Source organism: Puma concolor, chromosome D1, assembly GCF_028749965.1.
Source record: "Puma concolor isolate L17-30 chromosome D1, mPumCon1.1.hap2, whole genome shotgun sequence".
Lineage (NCBI taxonomy): Eukaryota > Metazoa > Chordata > Mammalia > Carnivora > Felidae > Puma > Puma concolor.
Window position 1 is genome coordinate 60,417,299 of NC_141676.1, and position 25,652 is coordinate 60,442,950.

A 25,652-nucleotide genomic window follows, 5' to 3' on the forward strand; every position below is an offset into this window, starting at 1 on the left:
ATAATGGCTATTTTTTTTCATAGCATCTCAACAGAGCGCCACCGTGCTGAAGTTCGGAGAGCAGTAAACGATGAACGGTTAACAACAATTGCACATAAGTAAGCCATTAGTCATACAACCCCTGATTTTTTATTACGTAGTATAACATAGTTTTGAAACAGTCTTCCGATTGTATAGCAGATTCCTGAGTCTTTTATCTTAATAGTAATTATTTCTGTACTCAGGGATCCTGACCCTAGAGGTGTTACCTGTTTATTCACTTGGTTATGTTTTTGCATTTGGTCAGGCAAGCTTTAAGTACTGAGGTCAAATCCCACTACGGTGTAATCTCTGCATAACTAAAGGCCACCACAGTTCAGCAGATGATTCACTTAACTTGAAGCAAAGTTCAATAATAAAGTAGTATGCTCCCCTAATTCAGCAGCCCCTTAGAGGTTCTTTGTAATGGTATTTGGTATGTATATTGCTTTGTAAATAGGCATTATAAATTTTTTTATAACTGACTAATATTTCATGTATTTTGAGATTCAGAAAAAAGATTGTAAAAATTTATGTTCTGCATTTTTTAAGAATTATGAATGTATCTTACTTAGTTTACGTTAAAAAGCCAACAAAATAAAGTTATAAACAATTCTTAACAAAATTGTTTTCAGATCATTATAACTATTTGATAGATGGGGTGGAGGGTGGTAGAGGACGAAGGGCAGGGATCAAACATTAGGAGAGTGCCTATGGAGACAGTGCCTCCTACAGAATAGAGAGGAGCAGAAATTATCCTTTAAATGTTTATGCAGGATGACAGGAACATTTCATAAAATAAGATACATTAGAGTATAACTCATTTGTTTTTTATTTTTATGTCTTAATGTGAAATAAAACTAAAGGAAAAAAATTCAGTGCATTTCCATAATGTGATAAATGGTATGTTTAAACCAATTGGCAGTATTTGAATTGGCCCTGTAGATCCATTAGCTTCATGTTGTGCTTTACTGTTCCTCATTTTATTTAACTTATAAAATGGGGTGCTACCTTTTTAACTGTGTAGTTTGAAGGATTAGGTATTTGAATTTTGAGATTTTTCAGTGGTAGGTATGTATGCACTGTAGAAGTTTGGAATTTTTCCACTATAGACGTTAAGTATTTGGTTGTCAGGCCAACATGGTTGAAACATTCAAATATTAATGTGTTCCTTCTTTAATTTGCTCTAAACTTTTGAATTGGGATGCTCTCAAAATAATAACTGAGCCTAGATTCTAGTTTGAGAAGGTAATAGGATGCTTATGTGCTAGATAATAAAGTAGTAAACAATCGCTTACATTCAGAGGCACTTAGAGGCAAAGCTAGTACTTTAAAAGCATTGGAACAGTATTGTGGGACAATTAGTTGTAAGTTGATGCATCAGTTTCATACTTAAAGGATAACATTTATTTAGTCTCCTTTTCCTTTTTTCCCCTTTAAAGAATGAATTTATCCTTATATTTGGGTGAAAGACCAAGTTACAGGTATGCAAATAGGTTATTATTATTTCAGGCTTTTTCTTGTATTTATTTCAAAATTGAAGCTCTCAATTATTCACGGGCACATGTTCCCATTTACGAATTAACCGTGCCCTCTGCTTTCCCTTCTCTTCCCTTCCTCCCCCTCCTAATACTGCCCACCTTTTAGCCATTTTGCTGCTTGGGAGTACCTCTAGCCAGAGGGTGGGAAGGGAGAGGAGGTGAAAATTGTAATTAGTCATTTTACTACTTGTTAGTTATCCTGAAAATGGTTTGGTGGAGGAATTTACAAGTATGCCAAAGTATTTTTGGATAATATGTGGATTTCTTTAATCTGTTTGACCTCTCCCTTTCCCTCCTCTCTCTATTAGCATGGATAATTGAGAGTTGGCTTTTATCTGCCTGTTTCCTTTTTTTCTCTCCTTTCTGATTTCTTTAATACATGAATTTAATTTTCTGAAGAGTTTCCTTCAGCGTATAATTTTAAGCTTCTTAGGTCTTTCCATACTCCTGTTTTAATGTTTTATGCCATGGTTTTAGTTTGACTAGGTGTCGTATTTTACTTGTTGAACCCAAGGGTCAGGGAGTGTGGATTGGTGAGGAAGGCATAGATTCCTTATTCTCGACATCTCCTCTGCCCTCTTTCCCTCAGAAGTAGCACCAGAACCTAGATCCAAAGATTATTTATAGGAAGTCTTCATACCCTGAGCCTGAAAAAAGCAACTGGAGCCCAAGAGGGATGCATCTGAACTGACTGCATTCCCTTTCTCCTCTCCCGTCCCTCCCCCACTCCAAACAGCAGCTTAGGCCAGAAGGAATGTGGTTGAAAGGTGAAGAGAAAGCCGAGAAGACTGAGCACAAAGGAAGTGGAAACAAAAGGAGCAGGGTGTCTGGGATCAAAGAAAAGCCTTGCTTATGGCTCCAAGTATAACACGCGTTTATTATTTGGCACCGTATCATTTATTAACTTTGGTACTCTAATCCAGTTTTGAAACATGTCAGAATGTTATAATAGCAAAGCCTGGAGTGTCAAGGGGCTCCAAAATTTTTAATTGCACCATTCTTGCCAGCATTGTCTCTAGTGTTGGAAAAAAGTGGCTGTCTGGAATTACTGTTCTCTTAAACTCCTTCCCCATAAGCCAAAAACATTCATAGGATACTTTGTGAATTTCTATATGAGAGTAAGGAGTTTTTGTTGGTGCCCTACACACCACAGGATGTGAAGGCCAAGATAGTTTCATTAGTATCATGTTAGATTTCTCAGGAAAGGAGCTAGAGCAAGGTTTCTACCCTCCCTTGCCATACTTAATATAAATAGAGAAGTGATCCTTACGTTGAAACTTAGGAATTCCAGGGAAGTCCTGGAGTGAGAGTTTTACAAAAATCTGTAAAATTCAGTTTAAATGATTTGTGCAACTAATGCATATTCACACCCTCATTACTAAGCAAATAGGAATTTTTAATCTAATTCTAACATAATTTTTCACTCACTTAAAAAAAAGTTTGAGCGTGATGGCATGAGTAGAAATTTGGAAGATTTCTAGGTTTTTAAAAAAATTGCAGTTGTATCTTTTGCACTGCAAATCTGTCTTTTCAATAGCAAATATTCATGTGTTTCAAATTACTAATCTTCCAAATTTCTGCCACCATTTAAACAATGCACCAGGTAAGTGTAGACATTATTTGTGTGTAAACTCACCAAGCAAATTTACTGGTGATATTCTAATAAAACGATACCAAAAGAGGAGTAAGCCAAGAAAATGCTAAATAGTTCTTAGAATTTTTCCTTTGACAGTCAGTGTCGCCCATTTCGGTTTCTCTTATTTATACCATTCTCTGTTTCAGAACTACTGTCAAATTGGAGATTATGCAAACAGTAAATTGCATTATATAACAAATTTGTGGAGTTAATTGGGATCTTAGGAATTCCTCTTTCCCTTGTTTTATTAGGTAGGATTATGTTAAACAACTTGCAGATTTCTTGTAGTAGTAACCCAACTAGATTCATCAACTACTAGAGATTCCTTTCTGAACTGAATGTAAATCTTTCTCAAGTTGTAATTTATTTGTTCCATTTGGTGAAGGTTGGTAGTAATTAGACAACAGTGCTCGATTAGTATAAGTCAAAGCAAATGTTAGGCATAAAACCCTTTTGAAAAATTGTGTACCTTCTACTTGTTGTATGGCAAGTAATATCAGTAGTGTGATGTATGCTTGTTGAAGGAAACGTTTAGTGGCTGTGACCTTAGGGAAGTTATTTAACCTCTCAGTGACTCAATTTCCCCATCCACAAAATGGAGATAATAATTGCCAATTTATTGAGAGAATTATATGAGTTAATGCATAGAAAATGTTTAAAGCAATGCCTGACATAGAGTAAGTGCTTAGTTGATGTTAACTACCACCACTACCACCACCACCATCATCATCATCATCATCATCATCATCATCATCATCATCCCATTATGGGCTTTTGTGTATGCTGTCTAAATGTGAAGAATCAGTGGACATTCAGACTCTTAAGCCCTAGATTGGGTTATAGAATCCTTGGTTTGGAAGAGGTGCAGAAATATTTCTGACTTAGTAAAGAGATTGATTAATTGATTCTGGGTGAATTTTAAACCTTGACACTCATCACTAGGAGAGGTGACACAACTACTTTTTGTGGAGTCAAATCAAGAGAAGTGACACAACTGTCCTTTCGTATTTCAACCATATTTAAATTGGGTTCCTGGGATAAAATTTGCTCAAGAAGTTTAGAGTGGAGAAACAGAATAGTGTCTGCTTAGGGGTATAGTTCAATGGCCTCAAATACTTCTTAGAGTGAAGAGTGGTATAAGTAAAATTAAAATAGTGACAGGTTTCTTCCAGTAACCTCAGATCTAGTCTGTTTTTTAACAGGAAGCATACTAATATAACACATTGTCAGTGATACATGCAGTGATATATATATATATATAGATATAGATATATAGATATGTATCTATATATCTATGTATATATGTATATATGCACATAGTCCTTTTCTATCCCTCCATACTTGGTCTCCCTCGTTTACTGCCTCAGTTTCCCTTGTTTGAAAGCCTTAGAACCTCTGGCCATGCAGGCAGTTAGATAATTTTGCAAAGGTTCAGTGAATTCTATCCTTAATTGTTAAGGAAAATCTGATTTTAAAAATAAATTAGTACGTTTTACCTTTTTAGTTGAATTACAAAATTAAGTTCTAAAAGTTAGTAGATACACTAGTTTTCGTTAGCAATACCAGATTTAAACTAATGAAAATGATGTCAGTATTTAGAAGGCATAGGAAAAATTTTCATAGTTTCATTTGTGTTCATTCTAAGATTCAGATAATAGAATAAAATGTGTAAAAACTTAAGTGTATGTGAAATCCCTTGAATTCTGATAATTATCCATAATTTTGATTTTGCTTGCTTAAAGTTAAGCCTCTCCTATTCACTCAGGATACTTTTGATAATTTCAAAACTTATATTTGCTTGAGAAAATAGTTGATTCATTTTTAGTGATTGAGAACCCTTGTAGCAGCGTTTTCTTTTTTGTTTAGTATGTCTGGACCTAATAGCTCTTCAGAATGGTCCATTGAAGGTCGTCGATTGGTCCCACTGATGCCCCGGTTGGTTCCCCAAACCGCCTTCACTGTAACAGCTAATGCTGTTGCCAATGCAGCTATCCAGCACAATGCATCTCTTCCAGTGCCTGCAGAAACAGGAAGCAAGGAAGGTGAGTAGAAAACTATTTCTGTGTGTAAAGAAGACTTTTCTCAGATTCTTCAAGAACAGTTGTCTTGATTTTCATCTGTTTTTAATCCCACTGTATGAAGCTTGAAAAACATAGTGAGCAACTCTTATTCTGAAACTAGAAACTGCCAAGTTTTTAGTCTCAGCCAAAAAAAATCTCTTGTTTGTTCAAAATGTGAATTATATTAATAACAAAATTGCAAAAAGCCTTCTTGGAATGAATTCTTGATATCAGTGTGTCTTGTTAGAAGTGGATAAAAGAGCTTGATGGGTGACATGGAAAATAAATGATAGAAGTCATTTACCTGCTGGAGAAAGATGCCTAACTGATTACTTCGAAAATAAAACTCTGTTTTTTATCTTCGGGAATCAATGCTATATGGTGCTTCTCAGTTCTAGTCAAGGGTTCTAAATCCTTTAGGGATTGCCTGGCAGATGGAGAAGGCTTTCTCATTGTTACTTAATCTAGTAATTGGCACATGCTGTAAAAATTCTTGAATTCTCTTGAAGTCACCAAGAGTAATATTAAATTCAAGAGTGCATATTGATTCTAGTAGCTTAGTTGTGTGTTGCTTGAAAATAACCCTGAATATGCAGTTGTCAGATTACTTTGGGGAATTGTCTTTTCTTGACTGGCAGTGGGTTTTGGAGTGGATAAGACACTCTTCATGCATGCCAGGCTCTGTTTTAGGCTGAAGGAAGCTGTATTTAGAGAGAGACAGGTATTAATATGCAACCTGGGCCTGTGTTGAGTTTGTTTCCTTTGTTGTAGGAGAGGTATCTTTCTTTTCTTCCCACTTTTACTTTTTCTATCCACCTACTTTGTGGTAGAGTGAAAAGAATATAGGATTTCCAGTAGTCACATCTGTGTTGGAGTCCTAGTTAGCCATTTCCTAGTTGTGTGATGTCCAGCAACTCTGTGAACCTTAAGGTTTCTCATCTTTAAAATGAGCATGTGTTGTGAGAATTAGTGATAATATATGGAAAGGATTTAGCATAGTGCATGGAACTCAGTAAATGGTGCCTATGAACTATTCTTGCTTGTTGTTGTTTTTCAAGAAATTGACATATGATGTCATTATTGAGTTAGTGTTGCACTGCTTCAATGGCAAGGGACTAGTAAGTTGTTTTACAATAAAGTAATCTTGCCGTGGTTCCCCCCAGTAGCCAAGTTGGAAATTGCTATGGTTAGGGAAAAATTATCCATCACTCCATCATTGGTGCTGCTATCACTATTAAAAGGGAATACAAGTATTTGCCTTTTGTCTAACTCCTTCCATGAATAAAAAATTATTTTTATTTTTCTCAGTATAGTTTTAAACTTGATTTCTTTGTAACTGTGCTCTTCTCCATTGGCAATGTCACCTGTAGACAGCTATTAAATACTTGAGGAAAACCCAGTGAAATGATGATTTTCAGGAAAGGTTATTATACCTTTTAATTTAATGGACCTAATGGCCTCTAACTTCTGATCACATGAAAATGTTAAAATTGGCCTGCAGTAAAAAAATAATTTTTCTGTATATGCGTGGACAGTTTTGGTGAAAGTTAACAGCAAACTTTTTTATCGTTCTTCAGTAGTGGTTTGCTATTCCTACACAAGTACCACGTCAACCCCAACCTCTACCCCTGTTCCAAGTGGCAGCATAGCAACGGTTAAGTCTCCAAGACCTGCCAGTCCTGCCTCCAATGTAGTTGTCTTGCCAAGTGGAAGTACTGTTTATGTCAAAAGTAAGTGATATTCTCAGTGTTATCAGGGCCATCTTGGCTAAATGCTGCAACATAGGCTCTGATTAGATCTTCCTTCCTGGATTAAATCATCGGTCCACTGGCTATTAGCAGTGGTTAGTTTTTGAAGGTTCTAAAGAATTCCTTTCTTTACACGTGACTAGTATTTATTGCTTTTTAATCAGTTCTGGGGGTTGAGAAATTACTTCTTTTTTGTTCTCTGTGGGAAATCTGCCTTGAACTGTCTTTCAAGAATTCACTTGTTTTTGATTGTCATGGAATAGAAATGGGAATGGAAACTGACAAAATGTACTTAGGTGATTTATTCAGTGTTTACTCCTATAATTGTAATCTTTGTAATGTTGTTTTAAAAATTGTTTATATAACATATCATCCAACTGTTAGATTCAGTGATACATTCTAGAGAGCCCATCTTTTATATTTCTAGTTAACTATAAGTTTTTGAAGTTTATTTGCAGTTTTTAACCTTTCGGTTCTATTCTGTGGAGCAGTTTAATGACCAGGTCATTTTTTGGTTTTAATGCCTGTTATTTATTTTTGTATTTGTTTTATCAACTGGAGATTATTAATATTTGATTTTCATTTTTCTCAACATAGTTATAAACTTGATTTCTTTGTAACTTTTAGATGTAGAGTTTGCTGTTTTAGGAATGATTTTAGGTCATTGTCAACCTTGTTTAAATTAAAGTCTAAAAATTGAAGGTGTGAGTTCTGTTTTATTACCAATTCCATGAGTCATGCTGTACACTTTTTTTTTTTATGTCTGCTCTCTAGAGATTTCCTATGTATGTTGCAAGGTTTTACATTTCTCACTTAATTTTTTTTTAAAAGTCTACAAAAACAGTTGAGTCTTTAGTTCATTAAAGAAAAAGCCAAAATCTGAAACTATTAAGGTTATCTCACTTAATTTTTTTAAAAAGTCTACAAAAACAGTTGAGACTTTAGTTCGTAAAGAAAAAGCTAAAAATCTGAAACTATTAAGGTTATATCTGATTTCTGCAGATTTAGCCAAGGTGACTGTAAGAGATCTATTTTTTTTAATTATTCTTTTTTTTAAGTTTATTTATTTTTGATATTCTCTACACCCAACGTGGGGCTCGAACTCATGACCCTGAGATCAAGAGTCACATGCTCTTCTGACTGAGCCAGCCAGGTGACCCAAGAGCTGTTTTTTGATCATTTTTTAAAACATGGAAAGTGGGGGGCTCCTGGCTGGCTCAGTTGGGTAAGCCTCCGACTTCAGCTCAGGTCATGATCTTATAGATCTCTGCCCCTCTGCCCGTCCACCACTCATGTGTTCACGTGCTCTCTCTTTCTCTCTCTTAAAAATAAATAATTAAACATTAAAAAAAACCTGAAAGTGAATCTCAAACACGAAGAAACCTTTTCACATAATATACAGTTTCAAATAATAGGAAGTTTATTGCTTTATTTTGAGAAGTCACACAAACAACATTAGTTTGAGATAGAATTATTCATTAATCTATCTTCATATGTGCAAGGCAGTGTACTAGGGAAACAAACCAATAAGTCTTAGTCATTGCCCTCTGGAAGCCCCTTAATAAGGGGAGATGTGCAGGCTGATTGGCCACATTGCCATGGGGTAAGTGAAACAGAAGGATGTGGATTAGCTTTACTTAGAGGAGTAAGGGAAAGAAAGCTTCACTGAGGAGATGGTTTGCAGGATGATAATTGTAGGATGATGAAGAGGTCATTGATGGTAGGTGGTATAATAGTAGACCAATAATATATAGAGACTCTAAATGGATAGAATGTGGTAAGGTGGCTTTGGGGAATGATGAGCAGTTTGGTGTATGAGGATTATAGGAGGATTATAGGAGGGCACAGGGTTGGGTGGAACAGGGTGTAGTTGACCCTTAGACAGTGTGGGGCTTAGGGGCACTGACTCCCTGTGCAGTTGAGAGTCTGCATGTAACTTGACTTCCCAAAAACTTAACTACTAATAGTTTATCGTGGGCCAGAAGTCTTACTGATAACATAAACAGTCAACTAGCATGTATTTTGTATATGTATTATAGTTTTCTTACAATATAGTAAGTTGGACAAAGAAAATGTTACTGAGAAAATGTTATGGAGGAAAAGAGAAAAATTTACAGTACTATTATTGTATTTACTGAAAAAAAGTCCACATATTAGTGGATCTGCACAGTTCAAACCTGTGTTTGAAGGTCAACTGTATTGTGTTCTTAGAAAGATACAGAACCTTGAATGATGTAGTGATGATTTAAGTGCCTCATCTTGTAGGGAGATAAAAACTACTTAAGGATTTAAGGTAAGGCATTGGCACAATTAGATGTGAGATTCTATAACTGGCAGTAGGATGGAGGGTAGAAGTGGAGTGATTGGAAGCAAGGACACTGTTTAGGAGCTTGCTAAAATATAGGCAGGAGATAAGAAGGCCTGATAGAGCCACAGGGTTAAAGAAAGGAGGAAAGGCATTCAGAGAAAACTTCTGAGGGAAGATTGATAGGACTTACTGTTTGGGCATGAGGCAGAGGGAGAAGTCAAGGATGACTGATGACACAGAGATTTAAAATGAAGTATAAAATGCGAGGTTAGATTGTGATCTAAAAATCAAAATTTTCATTGCCTTTCAGGTGTTAGCTGTTCAGATGAAGATGAAAAACCCAGAAAACGAAGGCGAACAAATTCTTCTAGCTCGTCCCCCGTTGTCCTAAAGGAAGTTCCAAAGGCTGTTGTTCCGGTCTCAAAGACGATCACTGTGCCTGTGAGTGGCAGTCCCAAGATGAGCAACATCATGCAGAGCATTGCCAACTCCTTACCGCCCCACATGTCTCCTGTGAAAATAACCTTCACCAAACCATCAACACAGACGACCAACACAACAACACAGAAGGTATGTGGGGGAGGGAGTGTCTGTCTGCCAATTGCTGTTTCCATCTCTTTCAGGCAGTATGATTCAGATTTAACAAACATGTTCTGAGTGCTTACTATGTGCTTGGCATTATGCTGGGAATGTTCAGGTCTCTTACTTTAATTCTGCACAGAAAACTTTGGGATAGGCATTATTATTTCACTTTTTGTAGATGAGGCTCAGCGATGTCAAATGACTTGTCTAATATGACACAGCAGCTCTCATACTTCTAAGTCTTTTGTTTTATTTTATTATTATAATGCCATATGGAGAAAATTAAAATATAAGATTTTTTAACCTGTGTTTGGATAATTTTACCATTAGGAACTCAGTTTTTTCTTTGCCAGAGTAACAAAGTTGTCAGAATTGGGTGTTTCATAGAAGAAGGGAAGGATATGATTACGTGATTATTGTTGCTTTGTTTTTTTATTCTTTGTATGCTAAGATTAGTTCTTTCCTAAACTCTTCTCAGTATGTTCAGATCATCAGAATTCTCAGTTTTAATGTTACTAGAACCCTCTCACTTTCCACACTGACCTGGATGCTGACGGCACCTTAGGCTTGTTGCACACCTGGGATTCCCCTTCACCATCATTCTGATCTTCCTCCTTCGTTTATTTATGCATTTGCTGGAACATCCTCTGGTAGCTTCTTGGTATATGGGTGGATGGAAGGTAAATTTTTTGAGACCTTGCATTGGTGGACTGAAAAGTTCTTTATTTTACTCTCCCACTTTCTTGATCGCTTAAAGCATTTTTTAGGCTGGAGGTAATTTTTCCTGAGAATTTTGAAGATATTGCTCCATTGGCTGTTGGCTTCAGTACTGTTTTTGAGAAGCCCCAATGCCATTCTAATATCCTCTTTTTCTCTTTGAAAACTCTTGGTAACTTTCAGAGTTCTGAAATTTCAAGGTAATTTTCCTCAGTGTGAGTCTTTATTTTATCCATTGGGTTGCACATTCAGTGGTCGCTTTCACTCTAGATACTCATGTCCTTCAGTTCTGGGAAATTTCTTGAATTATTTCCTAGGTTTTTCTATGTTCTCTCTTTGTGGATCAACTATTCAGGATGTTGAAACTGCCTGGATTGATCCTTTAGCTTTCCTATCTTTTCTCATTCCCATTTTCCATTTTTTTTTTTTTTTTTTTCCCTGCTATAATATACTATTTAAAAAGTCCTGGATTTGGGGGCACTTGGGTGGCTCAGTTGGTTGAGCGTCCAACTTCAGCTTAGGTCATGATCTCACAGTTCATGAATTCAAGCCCTGTGTTGGGCTCACTGCTGTCAATGCAGAGCCTGCTTCGGATCCTCTGTCCCCCTCTGTCTCTGCCCCTTCCCCACTTGTGCTGTCTCTCAAAAATGAATAAACATTTTAAAAAAATAAATAAAAGCCTGGATTTTGGAACTAGACTTTCTGAGTTTGAATCCCAGTTTTTGCCACTTACTAGTTTTGTGACTGTGGAAAACTAAATTCTGGAATTAAGTTTTCTCATTTGAAAAATAGGGAAAACAATATAGGGTTTTGGGGTGTAAACAAGATAATAAATGTAAAACTGTTAGAATAGAGCCTAGCACATAGTAAATGCTCTGTAAGTATTATTTTCTTTATCCTTTAATGTCATCCTTCACTACTTCTCTGGATTTGTCAATTTTGTGGTCATACTTTAAATTTCTAGTAGCTCTTGGGGCGCCTGGGTGGCACAGTCGGTTAAGCGTCCGACTTCAGCCAGGTCACGATCTCGCAGTCCGTGAGTTCGAGCCCTGCGTCAGGCTCTGGGCTGATGGCTCAGAGCCTGGAGCCTGTTTCCGATTCTGTGTCTCCCTCTCTCTCTGCCCCTCCCCCGTTCATGCTCTGTCTCTCTCTGTCCCAAAAATAAATAAACGTTGAAAAAAAAAAAAATTTCTAGTAGCTCTTATTCTCTGGAAGTTCCTTTTTTTTTTTTTTTTTTTTAAATAGCATCCTATTCTTTCATAAAATCACTATATTCTGATGATATTCATGACTTTTTTTTTTTTTGATGTTTTATTTCATGTTTTCTCTCTTACCTGTAAGTTTATTTATTTGTTTTGATCTCTGTTTCATTTCAGAAATAAATGCTGGCTGTCTTCTTGTATATGATCGTGGGTGCTAAAAATTGACAGAAAGCTGTATGTGTAGGGTGGGGCATGTTGGCTGGTGATTTTCATTGTAGGTTGAGCTAGCTCGGCTGTTGTGTTGAGAAAAACCCACTACTGTTTTACCTCTATCAGTTATCACTCTCAGTAGGGCATTTTCATGGACTAGTCAGATTTCCTCAGAGAAGAATTTTCCAGTCTCCTTTCTAGAGTAGTAGTAAGCCAGTCTGCCAGGATTTGGGGAGTAAATGGAGGGACTGGGCTGGATAGTCTCACCATTCAGTATATATAGACTTTACGAACCCCTCTGTTTGTAGCACAGCACTCACCCCCCACCCTCTACCCCCCAGCCCAGTATTCTAAGATTCCTTTGGATTGAATCTCTCCCTCAAGAGAGTAAATTCCTAGTCCTCCTTTAGGATGGGGGAGGATAGCTGTGGATCTAAATGCTGCGTAAATAGATTTTCAACTAATTTTCCTCTCTCTAGTGCCACTTTTATTCCCACGTAAAACGTATCTCGTGCTCTGGGGCGCTTGGGTGGCTCAATCAGTTAAGTCTCCAACTCTCGATCTCAGCTAGGGCATTGATCATCTCAGGGTCTTGAGTTCAAGCCCCGCGTTGGGTTGGGCTCCACACTGGGCGTGAAGTATACTTTAAAAAAAAAAAAAAAAAAAGGACTTATCTGCTCTCTATTCCTTAATCTTTCTGGGATTCTCTAGTTTCCACCTTTGAGAGTATATTTGATTGATTACTACTTGTCTGTTTTCTAGTTTACAAAACTTCACAGCTGTTATTTTCTTTCTATTTTGACCTTATGGGTTTATGTGCCTCTTCCCCTTTTAAAAAATCTCTCCATAATGTCTTAGAGGCATTTTGGGGAAGGAATGGAGGTACATTCTTGTCTTCAGCAGGTGATCTTTACCACTTTTGAACCTTTAGATTCATGGTAACTTCCATTTAAAGAACCTCCTTGAATTTTCCTGGAAAGATATCATTACCTAATATATGAAAAATTATTTTCTTAGTGAACTAGAAGTGATAGTGAGCTGATCTGTGGAATATAATTCTATTTTCAGTTTTAGGATGAAGCATTATGGTATAGTGTTAAAATCAAGCAAGGATTTTTATAGTCAAAGAGGCCTGGATTGGAACCCCAGCTCTTCCAGTATGACCTGAGATAAATTAGTCTTTCTAAATCTGTTTTCCCATCTGTAAGATGAGAATAATGCCAATCTTAAAAAGTTATTGTAAGGATTAAATGAGACTGGGTATTTTATTTTATTTTATTTTATTTTATTTTATTTTATTTTATTTTTTAAAGTTTATTTATTTCGAGAGAGCATGAGTCAGGGAGGGCGGAGAGAGAGAGGAAAAGAGAGAAAATCCCAAGCAGGCTCTGTACTGCCAGTGCAGAACCTGATGCAGAGCTTGAATCTACAAACCGTGAAATCATAACCTGAGTTGAAACCAAGAATCGGATGCTTAACTGACTGAGCCACCCAGGTGCCCTGAGACTGTATATTTTAAAGTGCAGTAATAGGTATATACTCAAAAAAATTAGGTTCCTTCCCTTGCCAGTATTTTATGTAAAGCAGTGTTTTATTTATTTGCACTGTTGAGAATGAGCTCTTCCAAAAAGTGAATTCATCAGTTAACTGAAGCTTATTCCTTAATATATAGAAATTGACTATTTTTGATAACTTTGTGAATGTTAACACTGAACATACTTTTTGCATTTGTATATGAGGACTCCAAGGTAATCCTTCTGAGTATCACTTTTCATACAATATTATAATATAGTTACTGCTTTCTGGGTTAGCCCTGTATTAAGTGTTACCAGCCTGCTATACTCTATGAGATTATAAGTCTACTTATTATAATTTTTTACTGCCTTTTTTTTCTGGGACTTATTTTATCAGTAATTCTTCTATCTTCTCCCTTATCTATTCTTTTGATTTGGTATTTGGGAAATAGTGTAGCAGAGTTATAGCTAAAATGGCACCCATTTCCCATCCATGTCTTTCTGTTCCCTTACTCTATTTTATTTTTGTTATACTTATAACTAGTTAACATCATATTACATATTTGTTCATTTTCTATTTCTCGTTAATATCATATTACATATTTGTTCATTTTCTGTTTCTTCCATAGAGTAGATGTTGTTGAGGGTAGGGACTTTATCTTGTTCATCACTGTATTCCCTAGTATTTAGAATAGTTTATGAAATATAGAAGGTCTTAATTTATGTTTGTTGAATGAATGAATGAAAAAATGAATAAATAGATCTGGCTCTGCTACCTGTCTTGAGCCTCAGGTTCTTAAAAAACAAAGAATAGAACTTACTTCCTAGAGTTATCAAGATAATTACATGAGATGATTCATGGAAAGTACTTAACATAGTGTATATGATGAATGCTTAGTAAATGTCACCTAACATTACTAACTTTCCAATCTTCTTTGGTAGACATATATAAAAATACTTGTAAAAGATGGAAGGCTCACCAGTAAGTAAAGTTGGCAATTTTTTTTTGTTTAATGACTTTCTCATTATTTTTGTTTTTGCTTCTGAATTGCCAAGTGAGAGTGGATAGTTGAGGTCATCAGACATAGGATGCTTGTTAGAGGGCATATTTATCTCCAAAGTCCTGTATAAACCATACCATGAGATTCCAAGCTCAGAACCTTAGATTCGTCCTACTGTACCTAAAAAATAAGCATTTAAAACAAATTAAATTAAAAATAAGACTCATTCATTCCACAAATGTTTACTGAGTATCTACTATGTTCTGGAGGCAAAACTCTACTCTTTTACTTCATGTATACTCAATGCTGTTTAGTTTTGTTGCTTTTTGGACAAGCTGCGTGTGGTAGCACTAAGAGATATTCTTTGTGATTTTGGGTTTTTTTTTTTTTTTTTTTCTTTTCCTTCTGCTGGGTAATTGGATTTCTTTGAAATCTCTGTAAGGCTGTTTTCATTATTGCATTCACCTTGGATTTCTCATAAATCCTGTGTAAGTCAACTTAGGAATTATTTTAGGTAAAGTGACTTTTATATTAAATATAATTACTTATGAATTTGTGGACTTGATTCAAATTCAAATAGGTCATATATTTTCAGGATAGACAAATTTCCACCTATGTTAATGTGGTGCCTTCATTTTAAGTATAACATTGGTACAGCACTTATATAAACAAAGCAACAAAATATAGCTTTATGCTTTCACGTGCTTGATTGATATTTTTCATTTTATCCTTAGGGTGCAAGTCCCAGCACTCTTAAGGAGTTTTTGTGAGTGCTAGAAGGTCAGTAATTTGAATTATGGCCTGAATAAACACTGTTTGGTTCACTTGGTTTCAAAATCCCTTTATTTCCCCTGTTGTAATAAGTAACTTTAAAAGTACAAGTAAATTTTCATTAAGGTGGATCTTTAATTTTGGATAACCCCTTTTCAGATCAGAAATTAACATTCAGACTGAAATCTCAAAATATGTTTTATCATTTGTATCTATAACCTAAAACATGCTCTTAAAGACTTCTAGATTTATTTTGCTGAAATTTTGTCTTAATGTTGGAAGCCTACATGCATACTCTAATTTTAAAATGGGAAATATTTGACACAAGGGTGAATACTTCCCCTTCCCTTATCCATGACAGACATTGCTAATTGACTGTGGCATACTTTCCTGCCAAGACTTGGTGAATCCTTATCTGTGCCACAGAGTCCTTATAAACGCTGTTCCAGAAAGCTACTACTATTAGTTCAGAATTGGCAAATGTGAATCCTGATTGCCATCACCACTACAATTGGTTTGACTGTGGTAGTAGCTGTGAGTTCTTTGGATTCTTCGGGGTATCAGAATTTGAGGGAAAGCTATGTAACATTTTTTTAATGAAACAAAAATAGAGTACATTACAGTATACTTCCAGATTGAATTGATCTATAATACCTTTACTAATATCTTTTTAACATTTATTAAGTAGTAATAGTAAGCTAATAACTACTGCTTGCTGACCGCCAAATATTGACCACCTGCTATGTGCCTAGCACTATGTTAGATGCTTCACATCATTATCTCGTTCAATCCTTGTAATGATTTGCAAGGTAGGTATTATTATCCCTATTTTATAGATGAAAATTGGAGCCTAGAGATTTTAACATGTCCAGGGGCCTGCCATTTGTCAGTGGCCGCAGCAGGATTAAGCTCAGGCTCATCTGATTCTTAAACTTCTGGACTTTTTACCATATTGGTCTACTTCTCAGTGTATATGGTGGTTTATGATTGTTTTCATAATAATGCTATATAGGTATTTGCTGATCAAGTCTTTGTAGAAGTATCCTAGTCAACTGTGTATAGGTGTTTGCTTGTCAAGACTTAGATATCTCTCTAGACTCGTCAAATAATTAACAAACTGCTAATGTAGTTACATCTTATAATTCTCTGTGATACTACAAATACATAATGATGATATAGTCAAAGCTTCTTTGATATGTAGGTACTGAGTACGGACATACTCAGTAAATTTTGACTGATTTAACATTGGGCCTTCTTTAGGATTAATAGGAAAATAAAAGAGAATTTCTCCCTTAATTTCTTTGGATTTTTTAAAACAATTTTCTGCCCTAGGTAGGTAGAGGTAATTTTGGTGAAAGAAGAAAAAGACACTCTGCTCTGTTTTGGGTATCACCATACCACCATTATAGTCCCCCAGAATAAAACTGTGATACTATAGATTTGTAAATTATTTTTGTGTCCTCAACTGTAAAATGGGGATAATAATAGCATCCGTGTCATAGGATTTGGGGGAGATTTAAATTAGCTAGTGCACATTAGCTCTAGGAGTTCATCTTGATTTCGTTAGTTTCCCTAGGCCTACCATTTCCCTACGTCAACAAGTCCTATTGACTACCTCTGAAAATAATCTGAATGCGATCACTTCTCTTTATTTCTGCTACTAACACCCCAGTCCAAGCAGCCTCTATTATTCCTGGTCTACCGCAGTAGTTTCTTTACTAGTCTCACTGCTTCCATTCTTGCTGGAATAGCATAGCAGCTAGAATGATCTTTTAAAATATAAATCAAATTTTGTTGTTTCCCCACTTAAAATTCTCCTATGGCTTCCTATTGTACTTAATATAAAATTTAAATCCTTTACTATGGCTTATAAATTTGATCTGGCCCCTACTTCCTTTGCCAGCCCCTCCTTGCTCTATATGCTTTTTGTTACATTGGCTTTCTTTCTGTTTTTGAATACATCAAGCTGCTTCTCCTTTGCTCCATCCTGTTCTTTCTCATCTGAAGTGCTTTGCCTCCCTGTGTCTTAAACTTTTCCAGCCATACAGGCTAACCTTGAAGTCTCTTTCCTGCCTCTTTTTTCCCCTCCATTTCCTGTATCAAGCTATATGAGCAAATCCTGTTGGTTTTACCTTTAAATATATTTAGAATCTGTTTCCTTTTCACCACCTCTGCAGCCAGTGATCCTCTCTTCTTGGTTTAAACCAGGAATGTCCTTATTTGTCTTCCTGTTTCTACTCCCTCTTCCCTACCGTACTTTTCATCTAGCAGATAGAGTAATAATTCTTTTTGAAAAATATTTTTGAGAACTGTTTTAGATTTACAGAAAAATTGAGAGGATAGTACAGAGAGTTCTCATATACACTGCACTCAGTTTCTACTACTCTTAACATTTTATATTAGCATGGTACATTAGTTATCATTAATGAACTAGTATTGATGCATTAAGATTAACTAAAGTCCATGGTTCACTCAGATTTCTTTACCTATTGTCTTTTTTTTCTTCCAGGATACCACGGTACATTTACTTGTCATGTCTTCTTAGGTTCCTCTTGGCTGTGAAAGTTTCTCAGACTTCTCTTGTTTGGCAGTCTTGAAGAATATTGGTCAAATATTTTGTAGGATGCCCCACGACTGGAATTTGTCTGATGTTTTTCTCATGATTAGACTAGGGTTTTGGGTTTTCGGAAGGGAGACTATAGAGATAAAGTGTCATTTTCATCATAATCTACCAAGGGTATATAGTATCAACAGGAGCTTACATCCTCTAGTCCCCCATGACTTCCTTGATTCTATGTCCTGCTACTTTCTCTGTCATAAATTCTAATCCTGTTCATTAGGTCCTTGGAGTTTATTGACTATACCAAGCTTGCTTATGCCTCAGGGCCATTTTATTTGCTGCTTTCTGTGCCATTGGATGCACTTCCTCAAGGTGGCAACATTGTTCACACTCCTTCTAGTTTCTGCTCAAATATTACCTTATCAGAGAGATTTTATTGAACACTTTATAAAAAGTAACACAGTGCTCCCAGTATTCTTTCTTTCCCACCCTGCTTTATTGTCTCTTCCATTTTCTACGTGACATATATTTACTTTTCTAATTTGTTTATTGTTTCCCTCCCTACTTGTTAGAATTTAGCTTCATGAAAGTATGAGCTTTGTCTGTTTTGTTCATTCCACTATCCCCAGCATCTAGAACCCCATGCCTGGCACATAGTAGATGCTCAACAAATATTTATAAAGGAATGATTGTCCAAATTACTTTCTAGAAAGATTGTGCCCATTATACTCCCTAAGTAGTATATTGAAATGCTTATTTCAACATATCTTTACAGCATTGAATGTTGTTTTTAAAAATATTTCATTGGTAAAATTGTTTTTTCTTTTAAATACATTTTGATGATTACTAGTAAAGAAAAGCTTTCATGTATTTTTAGCTGTAGATTTCTCTTTGATGAATTGTTTCTTCGTATTTCATAAGCTATTTTTGAATTATGTGTAACTATGGGCCTAGATACATTAGCAGTATAGTAGGTTCATGAAAATAACTTATTTTTCCTTCCTTAGGTTATTATAGTGACCACATCACCAAGTTCAACCTTCGTGCCCAACATTCTCTCCAAATCCCATAACTATGCAGCAGTCACTAAGCTTGTACCGACATCAGTCATTGCTTCCACAACCCAGAAGCCACCAGTGGTTATAACTGCTTCACAGTCCTCCCTGGTCAGTAGTAGCAGCAGTGGCAGCAGCAGTTCTACACCATCACCTATTCCTAGTACAGTTGCAGTAACAGCTGTGGTTTCTTCCACGCCATCAGTGGTCATGTCAACAGTAGCACAAGGTGAGTGGTGATCCACCATGTAATTCTGTCCCTGTGGTATATATGGGAATTTTGAAGAAAACCGTGTGAGTGTATTTTTCTGCTTTGGGTATGAAGGTCCCTGCTTTTATATCAGAAATTTACCACTCCTCTTCCCTTAGTTTGAGAATGTCAAGATAGTTGCTTACTATTTTCTTTTAGTAACATGCTTACTCCAAGATATTTTTATTCACATGCATAGTACCTAGTCACCTAGGCAATTAACATTCACAAAATGTAGGTTAACTCTGTCACAACAGATTTCAAAGGCATAAAAAGCAAATATCTTGAATAGAATGAAGGTTTTATTTGTTATTTATTTTAAAAGAGTTTTGTTATTTTTTGAGTAATGTCTACAACCAACGTGGGGCTTAGACTTAGAGCCCTGAGATCAAGAGTCATATGCTGTACTGTACATTAGGTGCCTCTAATGAAATTTTTAAAAGAAGAACTTGAAATTGCAATATTGACCTTTGAGTACCGTAGGGGTTAGAGGCACAGTTATGTACTGTATTACAGCGGAGTAAGCTAGAGAACAGAAAATGTTATTCAGAAAATCGTAAGGAAAAGAAAATACATTTGTCATATTATATTGTATTTATCGAAAAAAATCTATGTGTATATGGACCCAATGCGGTTCAAACCTCTGTTGTTTAAGTCAACCATATTTTACTCAAGGTTTTTCAGAGGAACATTACGAGTAAGTTACCCAGTGATAAGAAGCAGGAGGAAGAGGATGATTTCAGGGACATGGCATTCACCTTTTCTCCAGTCTCCTAAATTTTTCTCTATTGGTGGATGATGGGAGATATTAAGGGGAACAAAGACTGAACTGAAGGACCATTGCTGCTTAATAATAGCAGAGGAAAGGAAATGTAGAAATCTCAATTCCATGTTAGCCTAAATAAGTTTGGCTCTCTTTCATATCCTTGTATTTCTCCCTATGAAAGGCAAATAGCACACTGTCAGAAATTTTCTTCTTAGTGTTAAAGAATCTTAAAGTGGGGATGGGAGAGAAGCATGTACTGTACAGAATTCATACCCATCATCGTAATCTCTCAAGGGGAGCACAGAAGCAATACAGAATGGGACTTAGTATTCGTTTTCATTAAGTTTTACTTGAACATTACGTACCTAAGATAGAGTGGGACTTGGAAATATCCTAGTTTATGAACTAGTAGTGAATATAAGCACTAGAATAGGAAAAACACAAGTATTTTTCATAATTATTTTAGTAATGTTTAGTGTGTTCTGTATAACTGTGTAGGCAAGGAAGAGGCTATACTGTAGATGCGATGCAGTCAGTATTCTTTACAGCCCTAATGCTAGGATATGAAATTATCTGTCATTGTTTCCTGGCTCTAACACCTATTTAATGTCTCCATCAACAATAGGAAAATAGCAGGCTTGAAGTTTTCTTTTGTTACTTTAAGTAATTAAAAAAATTCCAACCTCTCTATTTGCACAGCAGTAAACTATAATACAGCATTATTAAAAATAGAAAGAATTTTTATACAGAAAATTTATTGAAAATGTTGGTTGCACACATGATCCAAATTCATTATTTTAAAATTTGAAGATGAGAGAAGGAAAGGCCACCTGTCTCTGCACCTGGGTGACACCTGTGTCAAAACTGTCATCCAGTGATAAACATTTTTCTCTTCCAGTACTCATCACACAGTTTGCTGAAGTTTTATTGTACTGTTAGAAATATTACTGTTCTTCAAAGGAACATGTTATTTTTTTAAATAAAAGGGGTATTTCTCTTGGCTACTAATAAAATGTCTTTAGGCAAAATGAATATTCCATGCTTCTGTTTTTCACTCTGTTTTTTCAGGTATCCTCTGAAACTCTTGGGAATTTTGGACTTCCTGTTTTCTCTTTTGCTTCTTAGCATCCTATATCTTTTTGAGCTTCAAGTAGTCATAGGGGAGCTGGACAGGGCTTCTCAGAGATTTCTTGGAAATTCACTGAAATTCAGTAGATAATGAGAGCTATAAAAGTAAACTATGTGAATGTAGATACTCAAGGATGTAGATAATCATATAGTTACATGATTCTTTTGAGCCTTTGAGATATTTAACTTACTTATTAGTGCTAAAAAGTTGTCATTTTCTTTTAAAAAAGATAAATGTTAGTGGAAGTGGTAATATACAGACTGGAGTTGTCATTCAAACTATAGGGCTTCTGTAGGGCTTCTGTAGCAGCTTCTCTGTGTGTACCTGGGAAACAAGGGCATTCAGTGTCTGCTTCTGTTGGAGACTGGAGACAGGAGACAGGCTGTTTTAGAGTTGATGTATCTGTCTCTGGTTATTCTTGTAGAGGCAGCTGGTGGTGGAGTGGGTAAGAGTTTTAGTAGCAGTAACTTGGCGGGTGATTCCATGTTTATAAGTATAGAGGTGGTTCCAAAGGTAGGGAGTAGGGGGGTTGTGTATGATTAGATTATGCTCTGGGAAGGAAAAGGAACTCTTTAATATTTATAATATGGGAATTCTGAAAATTCTTCTGATTAGAATGGTTATTTTGATTTTGTTATCTAGAAGAAAGGAAGATTTAAAACATTTTTTATTATGGAAAATTCCAATCATATTGAAGTAGAGAGACTAGTAAAATGAACCTGCATGTGCCCATTGCCCAGCTTCAGAGATGGGCAGAATATGGTCAGTCTTGTTTCACCTGAATCCACTGTTTTTCTTCATACACCCTTGACCCGGAATGTTTGGAAGCAGATCCCAGATATTACATAAATTCAGCTATAAATTCTACTGATGTATCCCTAAAAAAAGATCACAACTCACAGTGCTACTGTCACCTAGAATTTTTAACAGTTATTTCTTGATATAATAAAATATTCAATTCCTCTCCTAATTTTCTTGATTATGTCATAAAAAATTTTTTAAGTTCATTTATTCATTTTGAGAGAGACAGAGAAAGAAAGACAGAAGACAGACAGCATGAGCAGGGGAGGGGCAGAGAGAAAGGGAGACAGAGAATCCCAAGCAGGCTCTGTACTGTCAGCACAGAGCCCGATACAGGACTCGAACTCATGAACTGTGAGATCGTGACCTCAGCCGAAATCAAGAGTTGGATGCTTAACCAACTGAGCCACCCAAGCGCACCCCCCTCCCCAAATTTTAATTGGGATCCAAACAGGGTCCACATATTGATTGATATGGTTATGTCTTTTTTAACTTAATAAGTCTCTCTTTTTTTTTTTCCTTTGCAATTCATTTGTTGAAGAAATCGGTCATTTTTCCTGAGAGTTTCCCATAGTCTGGATTTTGCTGATGTTTATCCCCATGATATGGTTCAAAAAGTTTTCCTGTTCCATGTATTTCTATAAAACTAGTAGTTAATCCAGAAGCTTGATCAGATTTAAGTCTGATTGTTTTTGGAGATGGGGGATTAAACATTTTATAAGCGGTATCGTGTACTTCCTGTTGTATCCCTTTAGGAGGCACGTAATGTCTGATTTCTTTCTTTAACGATATTAACATTGATCAGTAGGTATAAATATTACCAACTGTTTATTAAAACAGCTATTGATAGTCTTTGCCTCAGTCATTATTTTATTGGTATTTGCAAAATGTATTTTATCTTTATTTTCTTCATTTATTAGGTGGAATTCTTAAAGAAGAACTTTGCCTTATTACCATTGGTTACTCTGAGTATAGTTCATATAGGAAAAGCAGGATAAATGCCTGAGTATTTCCTTCTGTTTTTTGTTTTCAGATGAGTAGGTTCAGTGATCAGTGAAATTTTTTTTCTCCATGTTAAGATTTTTCATGTCTATTAATCTATTACAGATATTCTTTTTTTTTTTTTTTTTTTAAATTTTTTTTTCAACGTTTATTTATTTTTGGGACAGAGAGAGACAGAGCATGAACGGGGGAGGGTCAGAGAGAGGGAAACACAGAATCGGAAACAGGCTCCAGGTTCCGAGCCATCAGCCCAGAGCCTGACGCGGGGCTCGAACTCACGGACCGCGAGATCGTGACCTGGCTGAAGTCGGACGCTTAACCGACTGCGCCACCCAGGCGCCCCCAGATATTCTTTTTTTTTAATACTTATTTATTTTTGAGAGAGAGTGAGCATAAGCAAGGGAGGGGCAGAGAGAGAGGGAGACAGAGAATCCAAAGCAAGCTTCTTACTGTCAGCACAAAGCCCAACATGGGGCTCAAACCCACGAACCACAAGATCATGACCTTACCGAAGTCAGATGCTCCACCGACTGAGCCACTCAGGCACCTCAGTTGCAGATATTAAATTTTGGTGCTCAAATTGTCCCATCATTACAGTGGGAATTTCTTCACGTTGGTTCCTAAATTCTTTTGACACAACCACAGTAGTCCTTAATAGCCCTTATTTTGTGATATGACAAGATTTTCTGGGTTCATCTTCTACATTTTCTGCCTCAGATTTGGAATTACACATTTTTTGAGGCGCCCTCGTTTCTTAGTGAGAAATGGTGTTTAGATACCATAGTCTGGGCACCATGGGGATGATCATTGCTACTGGATTGGTCATTATTTCTAAATCTTTTCTGTGGACAGAACTAGAGTCCTTTTTTTAAGGAGGAAATACATCATCAGTTTATACTGATATTATCAATTCCAATTTAGAATTAAGGATTTTTAACTTCTTTGTTTTTGTTTGTATAATTGTATCTTTTTTCTCCTTTTACTGAAAATCCTGGTTTCTGACAGTAAAGTTATATATTTGATTTATCCTGTAATATATAATAGTTTCAGAATAACAAAGTCAATATGACTAACAATACAATCATTGAACAGAATTTAAGATTATTATGGTTCTTTTGGTTCTTAGGATATCCTCACTAAGGATATATAGTCAAATTAGTATATTTTAAAGTCACTTGAAATGACTTTTTTCCTTATACTTAACCTCTAATTTAATATATGGTTAGGTTAATTTGTTTCATTTTGTTTTGTTTTTACTGATTGCAATTTAAAATATTTTTCCGTAATTTATAATTGCATAGAAGTTTATGTTCCAGAGTCAAATCCACAAAACAAGGTGTGTTTTTAGAAATCTGTCTGTTATTTATGGTTCTTACACCCTATTTTGTCCTTCCCTGATGGGTAACCTTTTTTTCCTTTAGTTAGTTTTTTATTTATCCTTCCATTTTTTAAATATGTAAGCAAATTTGTATATATCATATTCCCTCTTTGTTTGATAAAAGGTAACATATATATAGACACCTGGACACTTTAGTGTTGGGAGAGAGAATTTTTATTTGGTAGTTATAAGTCTGGTGCTGGTAATACCAAAAAAGGTGGTAGTTAAAATATGCCTTATGTGTATAGAATGAAGTAGTTTATTTTAGATGACTGCTTCATATTTGATTCCTCCCCTTTTTTCTCCTGTAGATTGCATAGCTTTTTTTTTTTTTTTTTGTTATCTCTTAAATCTATATGATTTGTATCTCTTAAATCTTGTTCCTCTTAAGGCAAAGTAGGCTATTGTTTATTACACAGGTTGATTACTGTGACCTTTCTACCTTTTATTCTACCTATTTTTCAGTTAAATCCTATTGCCATTGTCTTTTCTCATATTTTGGTGAGAGAAATTTTCTTTCGTCTCATTCTTCTCCTCATATTCTTTTGTGGACTTCATGAATTATTTACCCAATACTGTGTCTGTCTTCCACTGACCTTTTATTTTCTGTCCTTGACCCCACTTTAACCTAAATAACATATTGTTTTCAATTGTATCCACTAAATACTGCTCTTCTCTTCACTGTATTTATTTTCTTTAGACTCATCCTGAATGCAGATCCTGTTTTCCATTTCTGTTTCATGAAACCCTTTCCTTAGGAAATCCCTCAACCCCGTCAATTCAAATGTGGTCCTCGTGTATCATTTAAATTTTTTTTTTTTTTAATTTTTTTTTTTTTCCAACGTTTATTTATTTTTGGGACAGAGAGAGACAGAGCATGAACGGGGGAGGGGCAGAGAGAGAGGGAGACACAGAATCGGAAACATGCTCCAGGCTCTGAGCCATCAGCCCAGAGCCTGATGCGGGGCTCGAACTCACGGACCGCGAGATCGTGACCTGGCTGAAGTCGGACGCTTAACCGACTGCGCCACCCAGGCGCCCCTAAATTTTTTAAAACCTAAAAGTATTAATGGATTAAATGATTTTAGTGAACAAAAGTCCATCAGTAATCCTACCACTCTATCACAATAGCACTTTCCATTTTATGTATTTATTAATGCCTTTTTACCTATTTGAATAATATTTTTTATTTATTTGGAATAAAAAACCTGTATTCCATTTGGAATTATACATTTTTCCATATAACATGCTTCTATTTTTCTAAACTATCCTAATTTTTTTCAATACTATTTAATATTTCTATTACTATTACAGTTTATTAAATTATTCTCTTAATGTTGGATAGAGTATTTCCAGATTTTGATGTTAGAGATCTACCTATAGCCTTTTTTACCTATACACCT

General features: G+C 35.7%; 1 protein-coding gene across 14 annotated transcripts in view; it reads left to right on the forward strand.

The window, feature by feature from the left end:
• Positions 1–25,652, forward strand: part of EMSY (EMSY transcriptional repressor, BRCA2 interacting) — a 102,016-nt gene that overhangs the window by 9,636 nt on the left and 66,728 nt on the right. For 7 of the 14 annotated variants that reach the window (XM_086678359.1, XM_086678362.1, XM_086678354.1 and 4 more), the window contains exons 4-9: positions 24–98; positions 1,461–1,502; positions 5,062–5,237; positions 6,833–6,985; positions 9,622–9,881; positions 18,876–19,152. In XM_086678359.1, the coding sequence (XP_086534485.1) occupies positions 24–98; positions 1,461–1,502; positions 5,062–5,237; positions 6,833–6,985; positions 9,622–9,881; positions 18,876–19,152 (983 nt within the window). The remainder of the gene's footprint in view (positions 1–23; positions 99–1,460; positions 1,503–5,061; positions 5,238–6,832; positions 6,986–9,621; positions 9,882–18,875; positions 19,153–25,652) is intronic. The other 7 variants (XM_086678358.1, XM_086678360.1, XM_086678356.1 and 4 more) reach the window with 5 other exon arrangements.